Below are 25291 nucleotides of genomic sequence, written 5' to 3' on the forward strand. Positions count from 1 at the left end.
CTCCAAATTGGAGCTATCGTTATAACATTCAGATAATGTGCTTTACCAGCCAGGATGGATATCTTTCACTATGGCACTTTCAGTAGAATTTTATTTGGGATCTGGGGGAACTTTTTTTTTGGAGGACTTCCAAACATTGCCTATTGGAAAAAGCTTTAAACACAAAACTAAAAAAAAGGAAGGGGAAAATAGAATGATATCAAACCGTCTGCACTATACTATGGGGAGGATAAACACCACAGTATAGCCCTGAGGATGAGTTGAGCAGGATTGGTTTGGTACGACTGCTGATTAGAAGCGATAATATACACAAGAAAATATATTTTAATTTTCTTATAAGGTTGCTGTTGTGTAATGGTCTCAAAGTACGCTGTTTCTTCTTAAATAACTTCGTTCTTTATTTCCCGACGGCTAATTCAAGCTGGTACTCTTAAAATGTACTATGTATACAAACTAACGCTACATTACTTCGCCGCAAAACATACATTACCAATGTTAATCTTTGGATACATTGCTTGCTGTAGAAATTGTGTTATCCATTTGTTGTTGTTTGTTGTGCTTGAAAACAACCGTGTAATCTCAGCTTAAAATTATGAAAGACATGCTTTTTTCATGAAGTATAATAGTCATATCAAGCTGTATAGCAGCGTTATTTAACTGATCTCAGAAAAATAATAGACTTTTCCACAAATTCTCGGTTTGGCCCTCGCTTTCAAAGAAACATAAATCATTGCAAAATTGAGCTGTTAAATAGTTTTAAAATTCCAACTGATATCGGATTTTGATTTGATTCAATGTTTTGAAAGATATTTAGTCACTTTTGAAGAATATCAAGGAGGCACACTTGTGCCTCTATAAAGAGGCGACCCACCACAATGTTAAGCGATTTCAGGTCCTAGAGGTCGCAGAGAGACGGCGGTAATCGCATTTTGTAGCCCAAGCTCAAACTAAGAAACTTGCAAAATTTCATCCTCCTCCGACTTTATCTTCATGGGGTAAACTGGGCCGGAAGTTTCGACCCTCCCACCACAGCCCCCCCTTTAACAATGTCCGATTGGGCTTAAATTTAGAGGTTAAGCTTTCCTCGGGCCCGGGAGCTTATCCTCGAAATTTTAGCATAAACTGATCACTCTTTCCCTGTTTTCAAAAAACCAAATATAGCCACTTAAAATTCATCATTTCTTTTTTTTTTCTTAGCCACGCCTACAGGCCACAGTTGGCAACGGATCCGGTTGAATGAGGACTCATTCGAAGCAGAATTCGACCTTCTAGGGCCTTTTGATATTTTCAGACCGAAAAAATTATCCCCCGAATTTACATTTACGAAAAACCTTAGTTTTTTTCAAATAATACACATACACAGGTTAGACATGCTTTGTTATGAAAATATCTGCGCGTCAATTTTCATAACAAAGCATGTCTAACCTGTTTATGTGTATTATTTGAAAAAAAAACTACGTTTTCTAAAGAGTTAAAGAGGCTGAGTTACAAGGTCAACCCTTAAAACGTACAGGGATTAGGAGGCACAGGTGGGGGGGCTGTTAAAGAGGCTGAGTCACAAGTTCGAACCTCAAAACGTACAGGGATTAGGAGGCACCCTGTACGACGTGATTTGAGTATTCAGGAATTAAAAGGCTTAACACAAGAATGTTCAAGAGCGGGGGGTTTTGGGGGCGGCAGCCCCCCAACTTCAACTCCTGACACGATCAGCTAACAGTTAGTCAAGCAATAATCAAGGACGCACACTTGTGCCTCTATAAAGAGGCGACCCACCACAATGTTAAGCGATTTCAGGTCCTAGAGGTCGCAGAGAGACGGTGGTAATCGCATTTTGTAGCCCAAGCTCAAACTAAGAAACTTGCAAAATTTCATCCTCCTCCGACTTTATCTTCCTGGGGTAAACTGGGCCGGAAGTTTCGACCCTCCCACCAGAGCCCCCCTTTAACGTTGTCCGAGTGGGCTGAAATTTATAGGTTTAGCTTTCCCAGGGCCTGGTCAATTATCCTCAAATTTTCAGCTCAATCTGATCACTCCTTCCCTGTTTTCAAAAAACCAAATATAGCCACTTAAAAGTCATCATTTCTTTTTTTTTCTTAGCCACGCCTACAGGCCACAGTTGGCAACGGATCCGGTTGAATGAGGACTCATTTGAAGCAGAATTGGACCTGTTAGGGCCTTTTCATATTTTCAGACCGAAAAAATTATCCACCGAATTTATATTTACGAAAAACCTTAGTTTTTTTCAAATAATACAGATAAACAGGTTAGACCTGCTTTGTTATGAAAATATCTGCGCGTAAATTTTCATAACAAAGCATGTCTAACCTGTTTATGTGTATTATTTGAAAAAAATTACGTTTTCTAAAGAGTTAAAGAGGCTGAGTTACAAGGTCAACCCTTAAAACGTACAGGGATTAGGAGGCACAGTTGGGGGGGGGGGCTGTTAAAGAGGCTGAGTCACAATTTCGAACCTTAAAACGTACAGGGTTTAGGAGGCACCCTGTACGACGTGATTTGAGTATTCAGGAATTAAAAGCCTTAACACAAGAATGTTCAAGAGCGGGGGGTTTGGGGGCGGCAGCCCCCCAACTTCAACTCCTGACACGATCAGCTAACAGTTAGTCAAGCAACAATAAGTAATAAACTGTACAAAAACGTTCAGAAATTATTTGAAAAAAACTACGTTTTCTAAAGAGTTAAAGAGGCTGAGTTACAAGGTCGAACCTTAAAACGTACCGGAATTAGGAGGCGCAGTCGGATGGTTACCGCCCCCCAAATCTTCTGCTTTCCCATCCTTTAAATAAAAAAAAAAAATTTAAACTGAAAGTAAGGAGCGACATTAAATCTTAAAACGAACAGAAATTATTCCGTATATGAAAGAGGCTGTGCCCTCCTCAACGCCTCGCTCTTTACGCTAAAGTTTGACTTTCTTACAACTCTTTTTTTAAACAATAAAAAACTTATCGTAAAGAGCGAGGCGTTGTGGAGGGCACAGCCTCTTTCATATACGGAATAATTTCTGTTCGTTTTAAGTTTTAATGTCGCTCCTTACTTTCAGTTTAAAATTTTTTTTTTATTTAAAGGCTGCGAAAGCGGGGGTTTGGGGGCGGCAGCCCCCCAACTGTGCCTCCTAATCCCTGTACGTTTTAAGGTTCGACCTTGTAACTCAGCCTCTTTAACTCTTTAGAAAACGTAGTTTTTTTCAAATAATCCTACATAATTTGATTACAGCTAGCCTAATATTATTTTAAAAATTTTAAGAACAGCGAATTATGTTTTCTTCTTAAAGAACGTTAAATTAAAGACGCTCAAAGTTTGTGCTAAAATCCATTTTAAAAGATCACACAATTTTAAAAAATAATACAGTTTTTATGCTTTCGAGTATCTTAAGTTTGAATACTTGGAATCTTCCTGATATTTACTTTATGAACAGAGGAAGAAAGCATTTAGGTATTACATTTTTGAACCATTTGAAATTTTCTAAGACGATGGCACGTGTAACTTCAAAGAATGCTGGAGATCTGGTAATCTACTTTACATATGCGTATTAAATCCTAATAATATTTGTCTGTCTATAAATAGTTGTTCATGAGTTTCTTGATAGGTCTGTTATAACTACAACACGTAGTTTGGGGGGGGGGGCTCATCTGTGATATGCTATTAGATTTGAATATCCTATGATTTTGAATCTAGTTTAATAGCCTAGCTCACACTGATCTTAAATATTGCCTAATATAAAGCTGAATGTTGGTCCTGAATTAAGTTAATCATAAAAAAGAGATTATGACAGTAGGCTAGTCTAGTTGGTAATTATTTAGTGCTTCCACTGTATAAGGAATCATCATGATGAGGGAGGGGTTGAGGGAATGTGCTATAAGTTTTAATTTTATCCTCCATTACTTAGCTAGGTAGAAGGTGAACACACCACTGGATGCATCTTTTTTTATTTTTATTAATAGCATAGACTAATTGGTTCCTTTGCAAATCTTATTTTGAGTGCTTAAGGTACCATTAAAGTGACACCTTGTTCAAACTATATAGTAAATTAGATAATTATCCTCATTTATTCTTTGTTATTTTACAGCAAATGCTCATCAATTGGCAGGAAGAAAAAAATTGTGCTAATCTGAGAATCATGTGAATGTTTTTAGTGGGCTGTATACTGGGCTATTTCTAGGGTTGGTGGCCTCTAGGACAAAATTAATTATGGCAATCCCCTCCCAATTCAAATATAAATAAGAAAAGCCCAAGCCACAGCAGCCCCCCTCCGCTTGAACAATTTGGTACTCCTATGTTAAATAGACTCTTTTATATACTGCAATGGAAACCAGTCACAAAAAAACCTGTTTTTGACAGGTTAATTCAAGACACCACTATAGGTAATTCAATGTATAGCATGGTCTTCATTACATATACAATATTTAAACTGTTGTTTTTTGGGGTTTAGGGGGGGGGGGTACCGCGGTTAGGTTTATAGGTTTATTGACAGTTGGTGAAGAAGTTCAACTTTTCTTTGCTTTTTTGTAGAAATCTTAATGCACTTTCTTGGAAAGTGTATTAAGTGCAAGGTAAATACATTTTACATTGTGTTCTGATGTATTCATTTTGACTAAGAATGGGCTTGATTGTGTCACTGTTCATTATCTTGAAAGCTAGGATGATGTCTCCCCTCTTACTATGATATTTCAAGGTAGGGAGGCCAAGCTTTTCTAGTCATTGCTTTTATGGGATGTGTTATTTGGCAGAAGGAAGTATGATTGCTCTGCACTGCACCTTCTCAAATGACTCTGTCAAACTTGAAGTGCATGCTTGCAATTGTCATAATAGTCACAGAACATTCTGGGGAGGGGGGGGGTAAGGAGACAAGAGAGAACATTTTTGGAAATAATTTTGTGGGTCATTATCATTTCACTGTGTTTCCTCTGGTATGCAAGAGTAGGAAGCTTCAAGTAATGTAAATGCTCTTTGTATGACATTTGTTTGAGGCCTTTGACCATTTTGGTTGCTCTTTGTTGAACTCTTTCTATAATTTCTTTGTCCTTCTTGAAATGAATGATGCCAGGGACACTCCAACATCTAGGCACAGGTGAACTAGTGCTTCATAAACACATTTGGGTGTCTGCTAGAGACAGTTCTTTTGATCATTCCAAAAGATTGGATGGCAGACAACAATACAGATTTGCATGGGTACAGAACTTAATTCACGATCAACAATGACTCCAAAATCTCTTTCTTCATAGACTGCAAAAAGGGGATTATCTTGGAGATGGTACTGCTGATTTGTCTTATGATTACCAAAGTGGATTACATGGCATTTGTCAGCAGTGAACAAGAGAAGCCATGTATCAGCCGAAGTCCCAAGAATATTAAGGTTCTTTTGGATAGATTGCAGGTCAGAGGCTGTGGCTGCTTTACCAACAAGTTTTGAATCATCAACATCAAGAGTGAGGAGGTTTGAGAGAAGATTGGGTGCATGATTTATATATAAGTTGAAGAGACTTGGCCCAAGAATGATCCCCTGGGGAACACTGCTTAAATCAGTTCTAGACAAGGAGAAATGAGGTATACCTTGAGAGTCATGAACTCTTACAACTTGTGTTCTTTCTGAAAGGAAACTCTGTATCCACTGGCCAATAACATCATCAACAGCTTATGCTTTTAGCTTGGTAATGAGGAATTCATGGCACACCCTGTCAAATGCTTTTGAGAGGTCCAGGAGCAACATGTCACTCTTGGATTTCCTAAAAGTTTAATTTTTGTAGCTCAACTACATCCCAAGATAACCAAAGTCACTCATCTATAACTTCACTTACTATAAATGACTGAAGATTAAGAATATGATTTTTGAAAAGGGGAACAATTTTAGGAAAATTTAGATTAAACCAATAAGAAAGGTGATAAAAGTAAGTGTGATAATTATAGAGGCAATAGCTTTGTTATCTTTAGAAAGCAAATTACTTAGTTTGATGATACTTTTAGATGTAGAAATGCTGTAGATAAGGTTTTAAGGGAAGAAAAGTGGAGTTATAGTAAGCAGAGACGATCCATTGACCAAATTTCACTCTTAGATTAATAATTGAGAACTGTCCAAGTCATCATACCCCTTTAGTTATTAGTTTTATACTCATAGATTAGGAGAAAGTGTTGGTTTCAGCTGATAGAAACGCTTTAGCTAAGGTCCTATCCTTGTATGGTTGACCAAATAAATACATTAAAGCAATTAGCACTATGCATGGGATTAAAAGTACTGTTATTAAGGTAGGAAACAAGGTTAGTAGCTGGTTTTGTATTGAATCAGGAGTTAAGCAGGTTTATGTTATATCCCTGTTTAAATGGATCATTTTGATGGATTGTGTCCTGAGGAACACAAAACAGGCCATAGGAGAGTATAGAATTAAATGGGAAAGTAAAACTCTCCTAGACTTGGATTTTACTGATCATTTTTTGGAAGAAGAAATGTCTTAGATGTAAATGAATAGTTTCTTTGAAGTTTTGAGAGCTCAGGGTGCACAAATAAGCTTCAAAACTAATGTTATGAAGACTAAGTTGCTTAGACTGGGAAAAGTGAAGGTGAAGAGGTGATTTTGGGTAACTAGAAGATCAATGAAGTTGATTGCTTAACTTATTTAATTAGTATTATTAGTAAAGATAGTGGATGCAGTGAAGATGTTAAAAGTAGAAAGGCCAAGGGATTTTTCCACAATTGACAAATATTTGGAAGAATTGGAAGATAAGTCTGCAAACCAAGATTAGAATATTGGTAGCTACTACCATAACAGTGGTTAAATTCAGTCATGAAATGTGGGGACTTCAAAGGGCAGTGGATGACTTGTTAAATGTTTTTTGGAGAAATTGTTAAATATAGTTTTAGGTGTCCATTTGACTGATAGTGTGTCTAACAAAAAGCTGTGTGAAAAATGTGGTTCTATTGTGTTTTCTAGGGCTATAATGAGAGAAAGGTTGAGATGGCTAGGACACTCTGCAGATGAATGATGACAGATTGCCAAACAACATCTTTTTTGGCCTAACAAGCTGGTTATCCCCAAATTGGGTGGTAGGAGGTTGTAAGGAAAGATTTAAGGGAAATTGAAACTTCTTGAGAGGATATAAAGAGGAAGGCTTTAAATAGATTGAGATGAAGGAGGAGTGTGCATACAGGCAGCTCATGGCCTCAGGCAGCTTGGTGCTGTAGTGAGGTATTAGTACTTGTATTATCTGGTAACTTCTTTAAAATGTAAATGAACCAAATCATTATGGAACTGAATGGTGTGTTTCTTTTTTTTTTAATGTTTCTTTTCATGGTATATTTCTGTTTCTGTCTTGCAACATAAATTTTGACCTAAGTGAACATTGAACATTTCCTAAATTGTAGATTACCATCCAGTACCAGGTCATGGAATAATTTGATTGGGTTGCAAATAAATTTTAAAATATAAACATATTGTACATTCTTTTGAAACCTTGGAATATTGTGTTGGGTTTGCAAGCTGCATATCAACCATTAAATAGCAGAAATCTTACCATATTATGCAACAAATTCATGAATTTCATGATTGCTTTCAAAAGCAAACATTTAAAACGTCTCTAAGCCAAATGACCAGCTTTGTTATTTCTGGATGAACATCCACCATACAAGAGATTCTGTTTTTCTATTTAAGCATAGATTCTACCATTTTGAGTGACTAATAAAAGTAGCTTATTCATGCAACATATTAGCTATATTCAATGAATTAAATTTAAATTTGCAAGGCTTTGGCTGAAAGACTTTTAAAGTATCTGAATAAGTTGCTGAACAATTAAAATAGTGACAATGATAACAACAATTTTAAAAGGAAATTTAAATCTTTCAAAACATTACATGGATTTATTGAAACCTGTGCAAGCTGGGGTGGAGGAGATTTACATCTACAAACACTATCTTTTTCAGTTCAAGGACATCTTTCAAGGCTTACAATAGTTTAAAACTACTTTTTGGATATTCCTTTAAACTATTAGGCCTACTACTAACAACTCACTGAAGTACCAAGCTGCTTTAGGCCAAAATAGCCTTGCATACTGCTCTTTTACCCTGATCTATTCATAGCTTCACTCTTTCCACTCTTCTTCATTATTAAATTTCCCTTTAGACTGGTTTAATGACCTCATCCCACCCCAGGGTTGGGGCCAACCGGCTTTTTGTTTGGCCCCAAACAAAACCAACCTGCGTTTTGTTTGGCCCCAAACAGATAGCCAAAAAACACAATCTTTAACAGTTTGTCATCCTTCATCTATATTATGTGACCTACATATCGTAAGGTTTCTTTTACTAAGCTCTAGTTGCAATAATGAGATTATTAAATAAGAAAATTTTTTAAAGCTATTCTGCTATCCATGATTTAGGTATTTAGATGCAGTGTATCATTTGTTTTTTGTTTTTTTTTTGCATACTTTCTATAGTGCCAATAAAAAACTGATAAAGAATATGGCCCTGGTTTTTACAATCCCTACTGGCAGTGATCTCAGTTTCATGGCCATTCAGCCAGGAAGTGGAATGGAGGGCTGGTAATGCTTTCACATATGCTTCATGTTTACCTTCACAAGATTTCTTCAGGTACCCATTTTAGCTGGGTCAGCTCTGGCTGAGCTTACAGAGTCATGCCACAATATTGCTAATAACTTTCAAATATAAATATTAATTTAATATTCCTTATGAAGTTTTCAAATATATTTTCAAGTGTTGATTTTCTTAAGTAAAAATCACTCATCTTTGTCTTTACAGCATCCATTACAGTTTACAAGAGTACAAAAGTCTCTTTCTGATCTCACTATTTTTTAGCTCAGTATTCATCAATAGAGGCGTCCAATGCACTCCTGAATCAATAATATGCGCAAAGTGTATAGTTTTTTTCCTGGGATGGCCTTTGTAACTTAAACTGATTCAGGTTATTTTTTTTTCTAATATGAGTATTCTGATCATATTGTTTGGGCCATTTTTTTTTTTACTCTGTTCAATGTCCTATTGGGCGGACAAATTCAAATTTAAGACCTTTTGACTGGTATCTTAGTACTTTGATTAAGCCAAAGCAAAAATCTGAGCAGAATGATGTAAGATCAATGAAGTGAAGATCCTGGCAGATTCATACTCCAAATTGGACTTAAGTAAATAAGGGAAGATTTATGGCACCCTTCCTTAACCCTCTGAACTTAATGTGGAAGTATTTTTCCTATTTTACTGGAATTATAACTGTTATATTATTTGGCATTTATGTTATGTCAAATAACATAAACAGTTATCTGACTATATTCAAATAAAACATAGTCAAATTATTATGTTTTTATTTGAACTTTGTCAAAGAAATCATAGATTGATGAAAAGGTGCATGGTATTTTCATATTATGACTGCAACCTAGTAAAGAGCAAACCATGGCCCATAGTAACCAAAAGTTTAAAAAAAAACTGTCTAGTGAGAAACAATTGCTATCTGCAGCTTATTCAGGAATAGTAATTATGGATTTTATTAATCTTAACAGTAAAAATCTATTGCAAAAAAATTTATGGTCATTTTGAAAAAGAGCCTGAAACCCTGTCAAAAATGGTGACCAATCAAAATAATAAATCCACCATTGAAATCACAATGGCTGTAAACCCTATATAAGAAAACCAGTCCCCACCTTGAACAAGGAAAATCACTTTTTGCATGGGAAGCATTGACATGTCTTGTTTTTCTTCTTTTTTTTTTCTTAGAGGTGGTTGTGTTGAAGCAGTGGCTGTATGATTTTGATATAAGACTCGTTTGAGGGGAAATTCCCATCTCTAGTGCCCTTTTTAAGTAACTAATTAAAAAAAAACTTTCTAAAAAATAGGTTTTTCAAAAAAAAAGTAAAGGCCATATTAAACTTAAGCTGAGCAGATACAAATACCTGTTAAAATTCAGACTCAAAACAACCAGAAATTACTATTAAAGAATAAATGAAACCCAAAATGAACAGAAATTAAATAAACAATCATAGCAAAAAACATACAACAAGTAATAATAGAAATGAATAAATAGATCTTAAAACGAGTAATGCTTAGATTGAATAAGAAAATCAAGCTTAAAACAACAACAAAAAAATATTTTGCTATTGAAGTATAAATGAAACTTAAAACAAACAGAAATTAAATAAACAATCAATGCAACCAAACATACGTACAATAGATATTAATGTAAATGTATAAATAAATCTTAAAACGAGTGAAAATTAAATTGAATATGTAAATCAAGCTTGAAACAAACAAAAATCACTAACAAGAGTTTGGGTATTGCTTCCTTCTCTGACTGTAAAAGTCTAAAACCTACTGTGTCATTGGTGTTTTACTGAAAACTATATGTGTCTTGAACAGTCTTGGAAAGTATATATAACATCAAATGGAATATTTGATGTATTAATTGTTGAAAGATCCATTAGTTCAAGTTTTTATTTCACTGTAATTTTATTTTTATTCTCAATGCTGTAAGAACTGGAAAAGCAAATATTTGTAATGTAATTCGTTTTCAGTTAAGCGCCATTGACACAGTAGGCTTTTGGTATTTATTTACAGTTAATGAATGGGGCAGTATCCAAACTCTTGTTTGTAGTGAAACTATATTCGTCTTGAACAACTTTAGAAAGAACTAATAAATTAAGCTGAATACTTGATGTATAATGATATTAATTGCTGAAAGCTCAACAGTTCAAAATTTTACTATGATTTTAATATTTATTTTCAATATGAAGTACAAAAGAAAATATTTGTCTTAATATTGGTTTTCTGCATAGTACCAATAACGTAGTACATTTTGCACTTTTGATGTGAATTAAGGAGGCGGTACTCAAATTCTTCTTTGTAGAGATTTTTTTTCGTTTCAAACTTGATTTGCAAATTCAATTTTAGTTTCACTTGTTGTAAGATTTATTTATTCATTTACATTAATGTCTATTATATGTTGCCTTGATTGTTTATTTAATTTCTGTTTGTTTTAAGTTTCATTTATACTTTAATAGCAAAATATTTTTTTTTTGTTTTAAGATTTTTATATTCAATCTAAGCATTACTCGCTTTAAGATCTATTTATTCATTTATATTATTACTTGTTGTATGTTCTTTGCTGTGATTGTTTGTTTAATTTATGTTCGTTTTGGGTTTCATTTATTCTTTAATAGTAATTTGTGGTCGTTTTGAGTTTGAATTTTAACATGTATTTGTATCTTCTGAGCTTAAGTTTAAAATGGCCTTTACTTTTCTTTGAAAAACTTATTTTTTGGAAAGTTTTTTTTTAATTAATTACTTAAAAAAGGCCCTAGAGATGGGAATTTCCCCTCAAACGAGTCCTATCTCAACATCATACAGCCACTGCCTCAATACAACCAGCTTTAAGGGAAAAAAAAGAAAGAAAAACAAGACATGTCAATGCTTCCAATGCAAAAAGTGATTTTCCTTGTTTAAGGTGGGGACTGTAGTTTTCCTGTATAGGGTTTAAAGCCATTGTGATTTCAATGGTGGATTTATTATTTTGATTGGTCGCCATTTTTGACCAGGCTTCAGGCTCTTTTTCAAAAGCACCATAGATCTTTTTGCATTTTATTTTTACTGTTAAGATTAATAAAATTCATAATTACTTTTCCTGAATAAGCTGCAGATAGCAATTGTATCTCACTAGACAGTTTTTTTTAACTTTTGGTTACTATGGGCCGTGGTTTGCTTTTTACTAGGTTGCAGCTATAATATGAAAATACCATGCACCTTTTCATCAATCTATGATTTCTTCAACAAAGTTCAAATAAAACATAATTATTTGACTATGTTTTATTTGAATATAGCCAGATAACTGTTTATGTTATTTGACATAACATAAATGTCAAATAATATAACTGTTATAATTCCGGTAAAATAGGAAAACTACTTCCACATTAAGTTCAGAGGGTTAAGGAAGGGTACCATAAATCTTCCCTTTTGTTTACTAAAGTCCGATTTTGGAGTATGAATCTGCCAAGATCATCACTTCACCGATCTTATATCATTCTGCTCAGATTTTTGCTTTGGCTTAATCAAAGTACTAAGATATCAGTCAAAAGGTCTTAAATTTGAATTTGTCTGCCCAATAGGACATTGAACAGAGTAAAAAAAATGGCCTGAACAGTATGATCTGGATACTCATATTAGAAAAAAAAAGTGAATTAGTTTAAGTTACAAAGGCCAACCCAGGAAAAAACTATACACTTTGAGCATATTATTGATTCAGGAGGGCATAGGACGCTTCTATTGATGAATACTGAACTCAAAAGTAGTGAGATCAGAAAGAGACTTTTATAAAAACTCTTTTAAACTGTTATGGATGCTGTAAAGACAAAGATGAGTGATTTTTACTTAAGAAAATCAACACTTAAAACTATATTTGAAAACTTCATAAGGAATATTAAATTAATATTTATATTTGAAAGTTATTAGCAATCTAGTGGTATGACTCTGTAAGTTCAGCAAGAGCTGACCCAGCTCTAAATGGGTACCTGAAGAAATCTTGTGAAGGTAAACACAAAGTGTATGCAAAAGTATAGGATGGCTGGCCACCAACCCTCCATTTCACTTCCTGGCTGAATGGCCATGAAACTGAGATCATCACTGCTAGTAGGGATTTTGAAGTCCAGTGCCATATTTTTTATCTTTTTTTTTATTAACACTATAGAAAGTATGCAAAAAAAAAAACAAATGCTGCACTGCATCTAAATAACTAAATCAAGGATAGCAGAATAGCTTTAAAAATTTTTCTTATTTAATAATCTCATTATTGCAACTAGAGCTTTAATAAAAGAAAGCTTAAGATATGTAGGTTACATATTATGGATGAAGGATGACAAACTGCTAAAGATTGTGTTTTTTGGCTATTTGATTGGGGCCAAACAAAAAGCAGGTTCGCCCCAACCCTGGGGTGGGATGAGGTCATTAAACCAGTCTAAAAGGAAATTTAACTATGTAGAAGAGTGTAAAGAGTGAAGCTATGAATAGATCGGGGTAAATGAGCAGTATGCAAGGCTATTTTGGCCTAAAGCAGCTTGGTACTTCAGTGAGTTGTTAGTAGTAACAGTTTAAAGGAATGTCCAAAAAGAAGTCTTAAGCTATTGTAAGCCTTGAAAGATGAACTGAAAAAGATAGTGTTTGTAGATGTAAATCTCCTCCACTATAGCTTGCACAGGTTTCAATAAATCCAAAATGTACTCCCTCTCTTTATGCACCTTTTGTTATGCGTTCATCTTATCAACTTCATTGTAAAGAGTCATATTCTGGAGTGTAAAGGGTGGAATGCACAATAATGGTACCATTATTGTCTCCATGGTGGAAAATCCTTAACGGGAAGTTAGAAATCTCTCCTCTTGTATGCTCCCTGTCTCAGCTCTCACAGTAAGTTAAAAATAGAAAACGCGTTTTGAAAAATACTGCTTAATGAAAAAAAGTCATATATTTATTTTCATTTCCATGAAAATAATTGAGTTTATTATGCGCTATCTCGAAAAATAATTGTGATTGAGTACCCCTGGGACTGTTTAGCTATTTGACAGAGCTGCACATCTTATGGAAAAGTTTAAGGGAGGAAAACCCATAATTAATGTCCTATTTTAACAAAAAAACATACTGACCTGTTTAGTCTCATTGCTTAAATAAAAAAAAAACGTCTTTTTGTAATATTTATTCTGTACGTTTAAAAAATAGAAACGAGCAAAATTTTAAACAAAAAAATTTTTAAACAAGAAAAACGGGTTTTAATTTTCTATAAAGCAGTGAAATACAAAACAATTAATTTTGCAAAAAAGTTCCGAATATTTCGGCCCCACATCCGGGAGCCTTTCTCAACGAAAAAAAAAAAAAAAAAAAAATTAGCAAATTTAGCAAAATTTTATTTTAAACAAACAATTTTTTTCTGGAAGTAATGAAAAAAGTTGAAACATGAAAAAAAACAAAATTATTTTTTCGTAGATCCTGTAAGATATATCTACAAAACTGGCTTAAATAAACTGACTCGTGATGTTGTTCAATATCTGTAGAATTATAAAACCTTGCGTTTTATTGAAAACACAAAATTAATCTAAAAAACAGCAGGTACTCCTTTAGGATCAGGAACTCCATGATTAGCTTCTAGAAAATAAAAGACTAATTTATAATTCTCTCAATAGTCTTTCATCAGCTATGGTATAATAATTAGTAGCATACAGATGTGATTCTCTAAGAAACCCAAGCAACGCGGTTTTCAGTAAATCGTTACATATTGGATACCATGACGAGTCAGTTTATTTAAGCTAGTTTTTGTAGATATATTTTGCGGAATCTGCAAAGCAATATTTTTTTGTTCTTTTAAGTTTCAACTTTACTTTTAATCTCTACTTCCATAAGAAAAAATTCTTTTTCTTAATTTATTTACTGACAAAAGAGCTAACTTTTTTAATCTAGTTATTTTAGCCTTGAGCATCAAATATTTAGAATCTAAATTTCTTCTCCTTTGAATTTTCTTTTTAACTTTTTAGCATTTAATTAATAATTGTTTCGTAATTATTTATGATTCCTATTTTGCCAGATATTATTATTGTTCTGATGTTAATGTTTTGGGCAACTCAATTGCTCATGTATTTCTAGTCCTCTTTTGTCACTTAGGCTGTACAATCAACATGTTCCACTTAGACTCCACTGTACGAATTAATGCAGTTTGAATTATTACAATTGTATTGATGAAAGGTTTTTTTTTTCTTGCAGGTTGTCTTACTAAAAAGCATAAAGAATCATGGTTTTACTACATTACGGAGTGTTTCGTCATTTAAGGTTAGCGTAACTTCTTGTTTTACTACTTGTATACTGGTTTTGGAGGAAAGGCCCCATACTTGGAACAAATTTTTGTCCGTGTCTATAACTCCCTGATGCTTTGTTATGAGGAAATAGTAATTTTGCAGAATCTTTTGCATTAATTGATGAGGTTATCCTCAAAATTTCAAACTATGATCTCAGTCTGTTTTTTAAGGAAAAGTGTTATTTTCACAATCTCCCATTTTGTCCAAAGTATGGGATGGGGCTCCATAGATAGTTTTTTCAATATAAAACTCAGCTATTAAACTTTAAAAACTGAAGAACACAGAACGAATGAACAAACTTCCAGGTGTTTATGATGTATTGAATTCTGATAGATCAGGGAGAAACACAAAATATCCTGTCTGTCTTTCATTGTATCCTAAATAGACCCCGGTGCCACGCTGGCGCATCGACCGAACACCGCCAACGAGAGGCCCGGTTGACCGCCGCCGAAGTATCGTGACGCCGCGGGCGCACCTCGTGCGCGCCGCCGCTGGCAGAGGCGGCGGCGTCCGGCTGACTCTGAATTAATTTTGCGGCAATTCTTTATTGTGTCAACCGCAAAGTCGGAGCTTTTCTTTTCTCATGGGGTTAAGTATTTCGATTGTTCTGGTTAGAAATTAAGCAGGGCTTGCACTATCCCTGAATTTTCGGGGATTTCCCCGGAAATGTATGCGTCACCCAAAAAAAGAAATGGTTCCCCGAATCCCCGAAAATCACCCAACCACGGTGCAACCCCTAGTGATTTATCTCTAGTGACTAGTCTCTTGTTACTTTGCATATAAACCAGACAGATACAATTGCAATATAACCGGTTCTTCATATGTTGACAATAGTATCCTCTTTATGAAATTAAGGAAAAAAAAACTAGTTTTTTTTAACTGAAAGTAAGGAGCGACATTAAAACTTAAAACGAACAGCAATTATTCTTTATATGAAAGGGGATGTCCCCTCCTCAACGCCTCGCTCTTTACGCTAAAGTTTTTATTGTTTTAAACAGTAGAGTAGTGAAAAAGAATCCCCCCCCCCCAAAAAAATGGCTGTATACTTCCCAATAACAAATATGATATGTAAACAATGGACAAAGTTCACAACTTGCATCCCTTCCTCCGGGGACTGTGGTGGGTCATTTTACACCAAGAGACATGGTTGTTAGATTTGGCAACTATGTTGAACAAAACGGCTATTTGAAAACGTTGATCTGGTGACTTTGGGAAAAAATGAGCGTGGGAGGGGGTATTATGGCCCTCCATTTTATTGTCACTTAAAAAGGGCACTATAACTTTTTATTTCCGTTCGAATGACCCCTCTCGTGATATTTTAGGACCACTGGGTTTATACGATCGCCCCTGGGAAAAAAACAAACAAATAAACACGCATCCGTGGTCTTTCTTCTGGCAGTAAAAAATCCACATTTTTGCATATAGGAGCTTTAAATCTCTACATATGGGTTATCTGATCCGCTGAATCTGATGGTCTGGTTTTCATAAGATTCTATGACTTAGGGGGTGTTTCCCCCCTTTTTCGAAAATAAGGTAAATATTCCCAGGCTTGTAACTTTTGATGGGTAATACTAAACTTGACGAAATTTATACATTTGAAATCAGCATAGAAATCCGATTCTTCTGATATATCTATTGGTAACAAAATTGGTATCCGTTTTTTAGAGTTTCGGTTACTGTTAAGCCGGGTCGTTCCTTACTTACAGTTCGTTACCACGAATTGTTTGATGAGATTAAACCATGTCAAATGCAGTTTCCCAATTGCTATAAGATTCTTACATCATTCGTAGTCAAGAATTTTATTTTTAAGTTGAACAGAACGCATACACTATACAGGTTCAGTTGGATTTTGAAATTGATAGTCAACATATTATTGCGACAGCGGAATCGTAATTTAGTAGAATTTTGTTTTCTTTTGCTATTTTTAGATACATTTTCTTAATGTTTAATACACAATCATTGAAAACCTGATAGATTAAAGACAGTACAATCTTCTTTCTGAAACATTTTAGCCCCCCCCCCCCCCCCCAAAAAAAAACAACAACCTTCCTTTGAGACAAAATTTAGCTATAGACTATGTACAAGGTTGGGGAATTGAAGATTGAAATGGAAGTGACCCCAAAAATATGATTTATAAAATTTGTATTTTATTGCCTATAGGGGGAGGGATAGGGGGCTGTCATTTTTAATTGATAAATACCTCATTTTTTTTTAATTGAAAGCAGGGATGCCAAAAAGCCAATTATTTTTTTCTTTTTTCATTTAAAGCGGAGACAGAAGAAAATGATATCAAATCCCCTGAGAAAATATAGAAATATTTTGATAGACTCAGGACCCCCCATTGGGACTTGTTCATTGTCTTGGCTATTTTTGGATGTCTCATAGTCTACTGGCCTAATTTGACTTTTGTTTGTGCTCCCTTTTAATTAGATTCCTTGGATCTTATTTAATGCCACGGCGAATCTATTATCTATTATTTTAACCACTATGCAAGGGTTCTGAAACACCACAGTCATTTCGTTTCTACCAGATTTCTACTTCTCTTGATGAATAACGAAGAAGACCAGCGTCCAGCCAGCGACTTACGAAGTTTTTAACTCATGAATGGGCCCGAATCTGTTGTAAATTTAAGCTGGGATTTGAAAAAGAATGATGAAAACATTAATATTTGCAGTCAACATTGATCGCGCCGACGGCGCGCTGCCGATATTTCACCGGCAGTGGCGAGAAAAAATCATCGGCGGCGCGCCGCCGCTGCTAATTTTAGCCCCGCCGCCGCCGGCCTTCTCTTCGTGGTGCCGGGCTCTAGTCCTAAAGGCTCAAGTTTTGCCATGAGAACCGCTATTTCAGCTAAACTATGCCAATACAAAGCATGGGTAAGAAATGAATTCAAGAACGGTGAAATTGTTTTGCTGCACGTTTGGAAACAACTTCACCAACACTGTGGCATTTGCATTTTTCCTTTGCTTTTTCAATCACCAAAACAGTCTCCAATGTTTAAAGTGCCAAACAAAGTGTTCCTCTCTGCTGAAGATCCTTATTGGGGATTTGTTTCTATGGATCCAGTAAAGTCTGAAAACATCTTTCAAGCTACTTTCCAGAGAAAGTGATTTCTTATGTTTTCTGCCTTTTTGACGTGGGTTTGTGAGATCCTCTTTCGCCTTCTTAGTTTTTCAAAGCAGACTGTGCTCCTCAATCTTTTTCTTCTCAGGAGCATCCATCAGTACTCTGTAGGCTTCTTTTGGTCAACCTTTTGGTGTAGATTTTCTTTGACGAGCTTTGGGATGTGGCCTTGTCACAGCAGGGGAAACTATCTGGTCTGCAGTACAAGTGACTTGTGCACACAGAGAGGCTGAACCCCCCCCCTTCTTCCGGAGCTGAGGAAGTCATATCTTCGTTTCTTGGCCCTTATGTTGGCACACATTGGTCTGTTGGTTACAGTTGAAAAATCGTCGTTAACGAAAATTTCGTCATTATTTTTAACCATCCAGTTGAAAATAGTCTTGTTGTAATGGGATTTCAGAGAGCAGAACACTCCTAGATCTTTTGGTTGTAGTTTGTGCAACATATCATATATATATATATATATATATATATATATATATATATATATATATATATATATATATATATATATATATATATATATATATATATATATATATATATATATATATATATATATATTTATATATATATATATATATATATATATATATGTTTCTCCCTTTACTCCGCTTCTTTTTTTGTATGTCGTAAGCGGGCAAAATTAAAGTTATCTTATCTTATATGGGGATGCAAGGTTAACATGGTCATGTGGTCATCTTTGGCTACCTGAATGGCTTCAACTAATAAGTGAGGGTCGTAGCATTCCATAATCAGTAGCTGGGCTTCTCTTTGCTTGGCCATACAGTGGAGATAAAGTGACGCAGAAACTCATTGAACATAGAAGCTGTATTCCAGCCACAAGCAGCAGTACCAGTTGACGCCCCTAAAGTAATTCTTAGTGATGTTTTTTTCCTTAGGAAGACCAGTATTGACGGAACTGAGTTTTCAGATGCTGAAACACAGGAGGGATTAACAAGCTGGGCTTTCCAGGTCATTCCATTCAAAATCAACCAAAAAATGCATATTATTTTGAATATAAGTAGTTGTTCTGTTCAAGGTATGTATAGTTTTGTAATCTAGAAGAAATAATGAATGCAAATACAAAGAAATTGTGCAATACAGAGAGATTCCTTTTTAGTTTCAACTTCTTACAGTTTATATAGACTTCAGCATATACTCCCTAGCAGTAGATCTCTCAACATTTTTACCCGTGCAGAATCTTTAAAAAAGTGTCATATTTCAAGGAACCCTGCCTGCCATATATCATATCTATTCTCTTTTGGCTTCATTGTAGTTCCTTATAACGTACTCTTTCGTGCGGAACCCATGGATTTTAGGTAGCTGTGATTTAGAAACCATTCTATAGATGTTTTTGTGAACCAAATAGATGTGCAGCAAATGTAGTTAGTTGGCTGCTCAAAGTGTTTGGCTTGGCGGTTGTCATTCAAAAAGTCGATAAGAAATTTGTATTGTTATAGCAAATGCGCAGCAATAACCTGTTCATTCTTGAGTCATTGTGAAAAAACTTTTTATCCCATTCCCTTTTATTAGAGTATTTTTTCATGAAGTAATGGGGAAAGCTGCCATACTTTAGCGTAAAGAGCGGAAGTCCATAACCCCCTACCATAAGAAAAGTAATTTTTTATCCAGTTTCTGTTCGTTTTTAAGACCATATCCATGGTTATCCTGAATAGGAGAAAAAGGGCTCATCTAGTTTAGGCTATATCCTATTCGGGGCCAGGTTCATCCAAACAGCAAAATATGAAATTTTAAGGGGTTGAGTTCCGAGGCCTCACTTTGCCATGTTTCTCGACAACACTGCAAAAAAATATACGCTAAGTTGTGATGTTCATTTAAGATGTTCCTAATCCAATTATTGCAAGACTTGGCATCCAACCTCTGTCCCTAAATATTAAAATTAAATTAAAAAAAAACAAGTTTTTTAACTGAAAGTAAGGAGCGACATTAAAACTTAAAACAAACACAAATTATTTCGTATATGAATGGGGCTGTCTCCTCCTCAACACCTCGCTCTTTACGCTGAAGTTTTTTATTGTTTTAAAAAATCAAGTTGTGAGACAAACTTTAGCGTAAAGAGCGAGAAGTTGAGGAGGGGAAACGCTTGAACCCATCACATCTGATGGTGTGTTTTTCATTAAGGTTCTATTACTCTTAGGGTGGGTTTCCCCCTTTTTCCAAAAATAAGGCAAAATTTCTCAGGCTCATAACTTTTGATGGGTAAGATTGAACTTGATGAGACTTTTATATTTGAAATCAGCATAAAATATGATTCTCTTGATGTATATATTGGTATCGAAACTCTGTTTTCTAGAGTTTCTGTTTCTATTTAGACGGCTTGCTCCTTACTTACAGTTCGTTACCACGAACTGTTTGAAAAAAAAACGCTTGTTTGTCTGTAATAATTGGCGCAGTTTTCAAGAAAGGACTGTTATATTATTTCAAAAGTAACACCAATGTTAGGCTATTAAGGGGTCCTTGAAGACAAATCTGAAGTTTTGTGTTTGTAGTTCTCAGACCTTGAGGTTAAACATCAAGAATTGTCAAAGCTTCAGCCAAAACCCGATGCATCAAAACTTGTGTTTGGGAAATACTTTACTGATCACATGATGGAAGTAGACTGGGATAGTACAACTGGCTGGGGAAAACCAGTCATCTCTCCGCTCCACAATCTCCAAATTCACCCTGGAGCCAAAGTTTTACACTACGCTGTTGAGGTAAGGCATTTAAATATTTTAGCCTTCATTTATTGTATATGATACTTATTTCCAAATTATATTTCTGAGGTAATTCGCCTTTTCCTCTTTTTTTTTGTATTTGCCTCCTCGCCCATATTTTTCTTTCTTTTTTCATTATTTTAATCTGGCATGAGTTTTAGACTAAAAGCTTAGCTTAGTTCTCCAGGTTCAGATTTAAATTGGAAACACATGTGTGATGTTTGAGGTCATTTTAAAGGTAAGGTAAAGTCTTCGGACTCATAAAAATAACATAAACAAAGTAGTTCCAGCCAAAATTCTAGGATTACCAAAAACCAAATTTATTGATTGAACCTTCGTTTTTATATTCACTTAATTGACTGAACCTTCGTGTTTATATATATATATATATATATATATATATATATATATATATATATATATATATATATATATATATTATACATATATTAGAGTGAAAGAGAAGAAAGTAATTGCAAAAATGAAAAGAGGCATTCTTGGTCAAGATAACTGATGTAGGGCACCTGTTGATTTGTTGCTTTATTTTACTTTTTACCCTTTACTTTTGCTACTCTGGTTCATTCCTGCTTTTCATTCGCGTTTCTTCTTTTGCATTTCTTTTTTATCGTTTGCATTGACTATCAATGCTCTTTTTCCCTTCCATTGGTTTAGAAAAGTAGAACAAACCGAATTTACTGGAGTCAATAGGTACAATTTGATGATATTACGGTTTTTTATTGAAAAGTATGGTTTGCAGACAAAGAAGGATGTACCACTTTTTTGTCCAAACTTTCCAAGTAAAATTTAGGCTAATAACAGAACCTCTTGGTTTGTTGGAAAATGATTTTAAGAGATGTATTGACTAAGTAGTTTTGTTTTGGGAACAAAAAAAAGATTACAGATAAAGAATATTTTTATTGTAAACGACTTTGACCCCGCCCTCCATTGGTCCTGGACCTTTCTTTTGTGGCTCCAGTCTCGTTTTGTGTTTAAAACGCTCCTTTATGGTCCAAAGTTCAACAACGATTGCGATTTAATATAACATCTTATCACACGGCTGGCGACAAGGGTGGCAACGTTTTGTGATGAATAGAACTTGTATGGCGCCTTGATAATAAATTGATGAAAGTTATGTATAAAGATAGTTAAATTGTTTAGTTTTATTTCTACAATAAACAGTGTTTCTCTAACTGTACTCATTTTGTTTCAATTGCCGAATAGACCTTAATTTGGGGGTGGGCCCCGTGTATGTTCTATTTATGTAGTTTATTGTTTACATATATTTTGTCCTCGGTATATAGCTTTTCGCAAGGGTAGGCTACTGCATTCTACACTTCTTTCTTACTTCTTTCTCTACTACAACTGTTCATATCAAATCAACTTATTCCCTTCAGTACATGTTCCCTCCAAGCGGTAAAGCTTAGAACATAGGATTGAGTGGAGATATTTTGTTTACGGATGTGTTCTCAACAGGTCTGTTGAAAGGTTTCAACGGAATCTTTGAATTTTCATGGCGCATAAACTTGAACAAAAAAACAAGTGAAAACGCAAAGATGCAAAAGCCGTTAATTGTGGGAAAATTTAGCGTCCTGAATCAATGGCTTATCCCCCCCGAATCTAAAATAAAATTTCGGGGCCTGATTTCAAAATTTAATTCTCATCGACGTTTTCATAGACAAAAAAAAATCAATATTATTTTTCATTAACTGTTTTTAGGTAGTTTGAATTGCAGGGTCGCTATTTAAGATTAAAAGCGATATTAAACGGGATCAAGACTGAACACAACCTTATATTTTAGCATGTATATATATATATATATGTATATGTATGTACATATATACATATACATATATACATATATATATATATATATATATATATATATATATATATATATATATATATATATATATATATATATATATATATATGTGTGTGTATGTATATATGTATACACATAGACTATATATGCATATATATATATATATATATATATATATATATATATATATATATATATATATATATATATATATTATGATTCAAAGCTACAAGGACCATGGCTACAAAAATGTGCACTCAATCCTCTCCTCTACAAAAATGTATCTCTATTTGTCATACTTAATTTAATATATTATGCTATCTTTTTCATTGTCCTATATTCTTTTGATCAAATTATTGATACGAACCGCTCATTTTACCCTTGCCGTATTAAAATGAAAAATGGAAGGAAATAGGGTATCTGGATTTTCGAAAATACGAAAATTCTTAAAACTATTTTTAAGAATTTGACTTATTCTTATAACAGATGCCCTAACCTCGCATAAGAAAATTGGCTTGCAAATTGCGTCGTATGGTGGAAATGCATAGTATTTACTTTTATGCGGACTGAATTCTTAATTTCTGGATTACACTGAGCCTCGATAGGTTTTTAGTCTCGCGCGGAATATAGATGAAGCAGGAGATAAAAAAAATTAATATTCTTTCTAGATTAACTGCAAAGGAGCTCTTAGAAAATATGTTGCAGAAAATTAACCTAAAGTGATATTCTGCAGCAGTGTTTCCAAAACAGACAAAGAATAAAAGTCCTCTCCGAGAGTGTGATGTAGGCAAGTTTGTGTGGTAAAAAGTTTTTCAAAAGCTCTCAGTGATTAAGCTTTGGAAGTCGAATTTGAGAGATCTTGCTTCTTAGGAGATATTAGTACCTCCCTCCTTTGGGGTTTAACTTTTAGAGATGCGGTACTTTTGTCAATGTAGGATAAAAAAAAATAAAGAGATGGAACAGTGTAAAAAAAGAATTTATTTTTCTGACTTTTTTTTTTAATTTTCTCGGGCTGGTTTTCTTAATACTTGTGGCATGTGGGACTTTTCATCTTGTGACAAAAATAAAACAATGACAAAAATAAAACAATGACCACTTTTCCGTATCTGTGATTTATTTTGTTTTATTGTTTCATTTTTTTTTTTGTCTTTTTATTTTCTTTTAGTGGCATGTGGTACTTTTCCTCTTGTGACAAAAATAAAACAATGACCACTTTTCCGTATCTGTGATTTATTTTCTTTTTATTCTTTTATTTTTTTTGTCTTTTTATTTTCTTTTAGTGGCCTGTGGGACTTTTCCTCTTGTGACAAAAATAAAACAATGACTACTTTTCCTTATCTGTAATTCATTTTCTTAAATTAATGGCACGTAATGAAGAAGCTCATATTGTACCTAATATTCATTAGTATCAGCTTCAGATCTTCGTGAAAGCTCAACTTCAGTAAATAAGGCTGAGGAAGTGAAAAGTTACATACCTTGGTGATACTAATTGTTCAAAGTAATCGCAGAAAGGCTCTAAATGACAAAAGTCTTAGGGAGTAAAATCCCTTTTTGATCTTTTTTTGGCCTTCAAGTTTGTAGGTAAAATATATATCTTTAACTAAGTGAAGCAACACAGAAGTCAAACAGTAGGGCAGAAAGGACAAAAACGGATTTGACGTAAAATTAAAAGACAATCGGAAATTATTCGCAAATACAAAGTTATCTAAGATTACTGTCCAAAAGACTCTCCGTCTTTTTCATTCCTTAGAAGCTGCGTCTTGGTATAAATTTGTTGTACTATTTAATTTGAATTATTTATATTTCTAGCTTTTTGAAGGAATGAAAGCTTTTAGAGGTGTGGATGGCAATATCCGGCTATTCAGGCCAGATTGTAATATGGAAAGAATGATCCGAACTGCAGAGAGATCATCCCTGCCCACCTTTCATGGCAATGAGCTGATTGAATGTATTAAACGTCTAGTCACCATGGACAAAGAATGGGTTCCCCACTCAGAAGCATCTAGTCTCTATATACGACCTACTTTTATTGGCACTGAGGTGAGTGACTTCCTGGTCATTGGAACGAGAATTAGGGAAAATTTCCCGTAAGCCTCCTCTGGAGCAAGTCGTCCTCTCCTTTCCCCTTCTCTTAAATTCTTATATTAATCATACTAAAAATAGGCAGAATTCGGACATTCAGTCCTATACAATATACATATTGTTTTGAACCCCGTGACTCGAGAATTACATCTGTATTAAGGCCCATTCACTATGAGATATTGTTAATACCGAGATTTAGCTAGTGCTAATTTAAGCGAATCAGAACTCTTCATATACATTTTCCATCCAATTAGAAATGTCTATGAACAACCTGATTGGCTCGAATTATAGTTACCTAAATTATGTATCAACAAAATCTCATTGTGAATGGTCCTACACACAGCATACAGATCATAAAGCATCGTTTCTTAATATTGTCAGCATTTGTGACCCTCACATCCTGCTTAAAATAAATAATAATTTGAGCATAATTATCCGTTCATCAGTAAGCAAGGGCGTATCCACGGGAGGGGGTAGGTGGTTTGAACACCAACCATCCACCCACCCCCTCACCCCGAAATGTTTGTCCGACTCGTAGAAACGCAATGAAAATGCATACAAACAAAATTTTGATGCGTTTTAAAGTTTTTTGGCCCCCCACCCCATTCCTAACAAAAATCCTGGATACGGCCTTCTCAGTAAGACCTAATTATCTTATCAGATACTGATTCGTGTTTGATTATTCATTAATTGAGAAGTTTTACTTTTGTAT

The 25291-nt window shown here is 34.5% G+C and overlaps 1 protein-coding gene across 1 annotated transcript in view; it reads left to right on the forward strand.

Moving 5' to 3' along the window:
- Positions 1-3378: 3378 nt before the first annotated feature.
- The window catches only part of Bcat (Branched chain amino acid transaminase), a 51461-nt gene continuing 29548 nt past the window's right edge, over positions 3379-25291 (forward strand). Inside the window, exons 1-4 of the mRNA XM_089088359.1 lie at positions 3379-3524; positions 14741-14806; positions 20469-20675; positions 24307-24537. Coding sequence (XP_088944485.1) covers positions 3426-3524; positions 14741-14806; positions 20469-20675; positions 24307-24537 — 603 coding nt within the window. The 5' untranslated portion in view covers positions 3379-3425. The remainder of the gene's footprint in view (positions 3525-14740; positions 14807-20468; positions 20676-24306; positions 24538-25291) is intronic.

The sequence above is a fragment of the Artemia sp. Qi Xiang Cuo genome, chromosome 4 (assembly GCF_049724085.1).
Source record: "Artemia sp. Qi Xiang Cuo chromosome 4, ASM4972408v1, whole genome shotgun sequence".
Taxonomy (NCBI): domain Eukaryota; kingdom Metazoa; phylum Arthropoda; class Branchiopoda; order Anostraca; family Artemiidae; genus Artemia; species Artemia sp. Qi Xiang Cuo.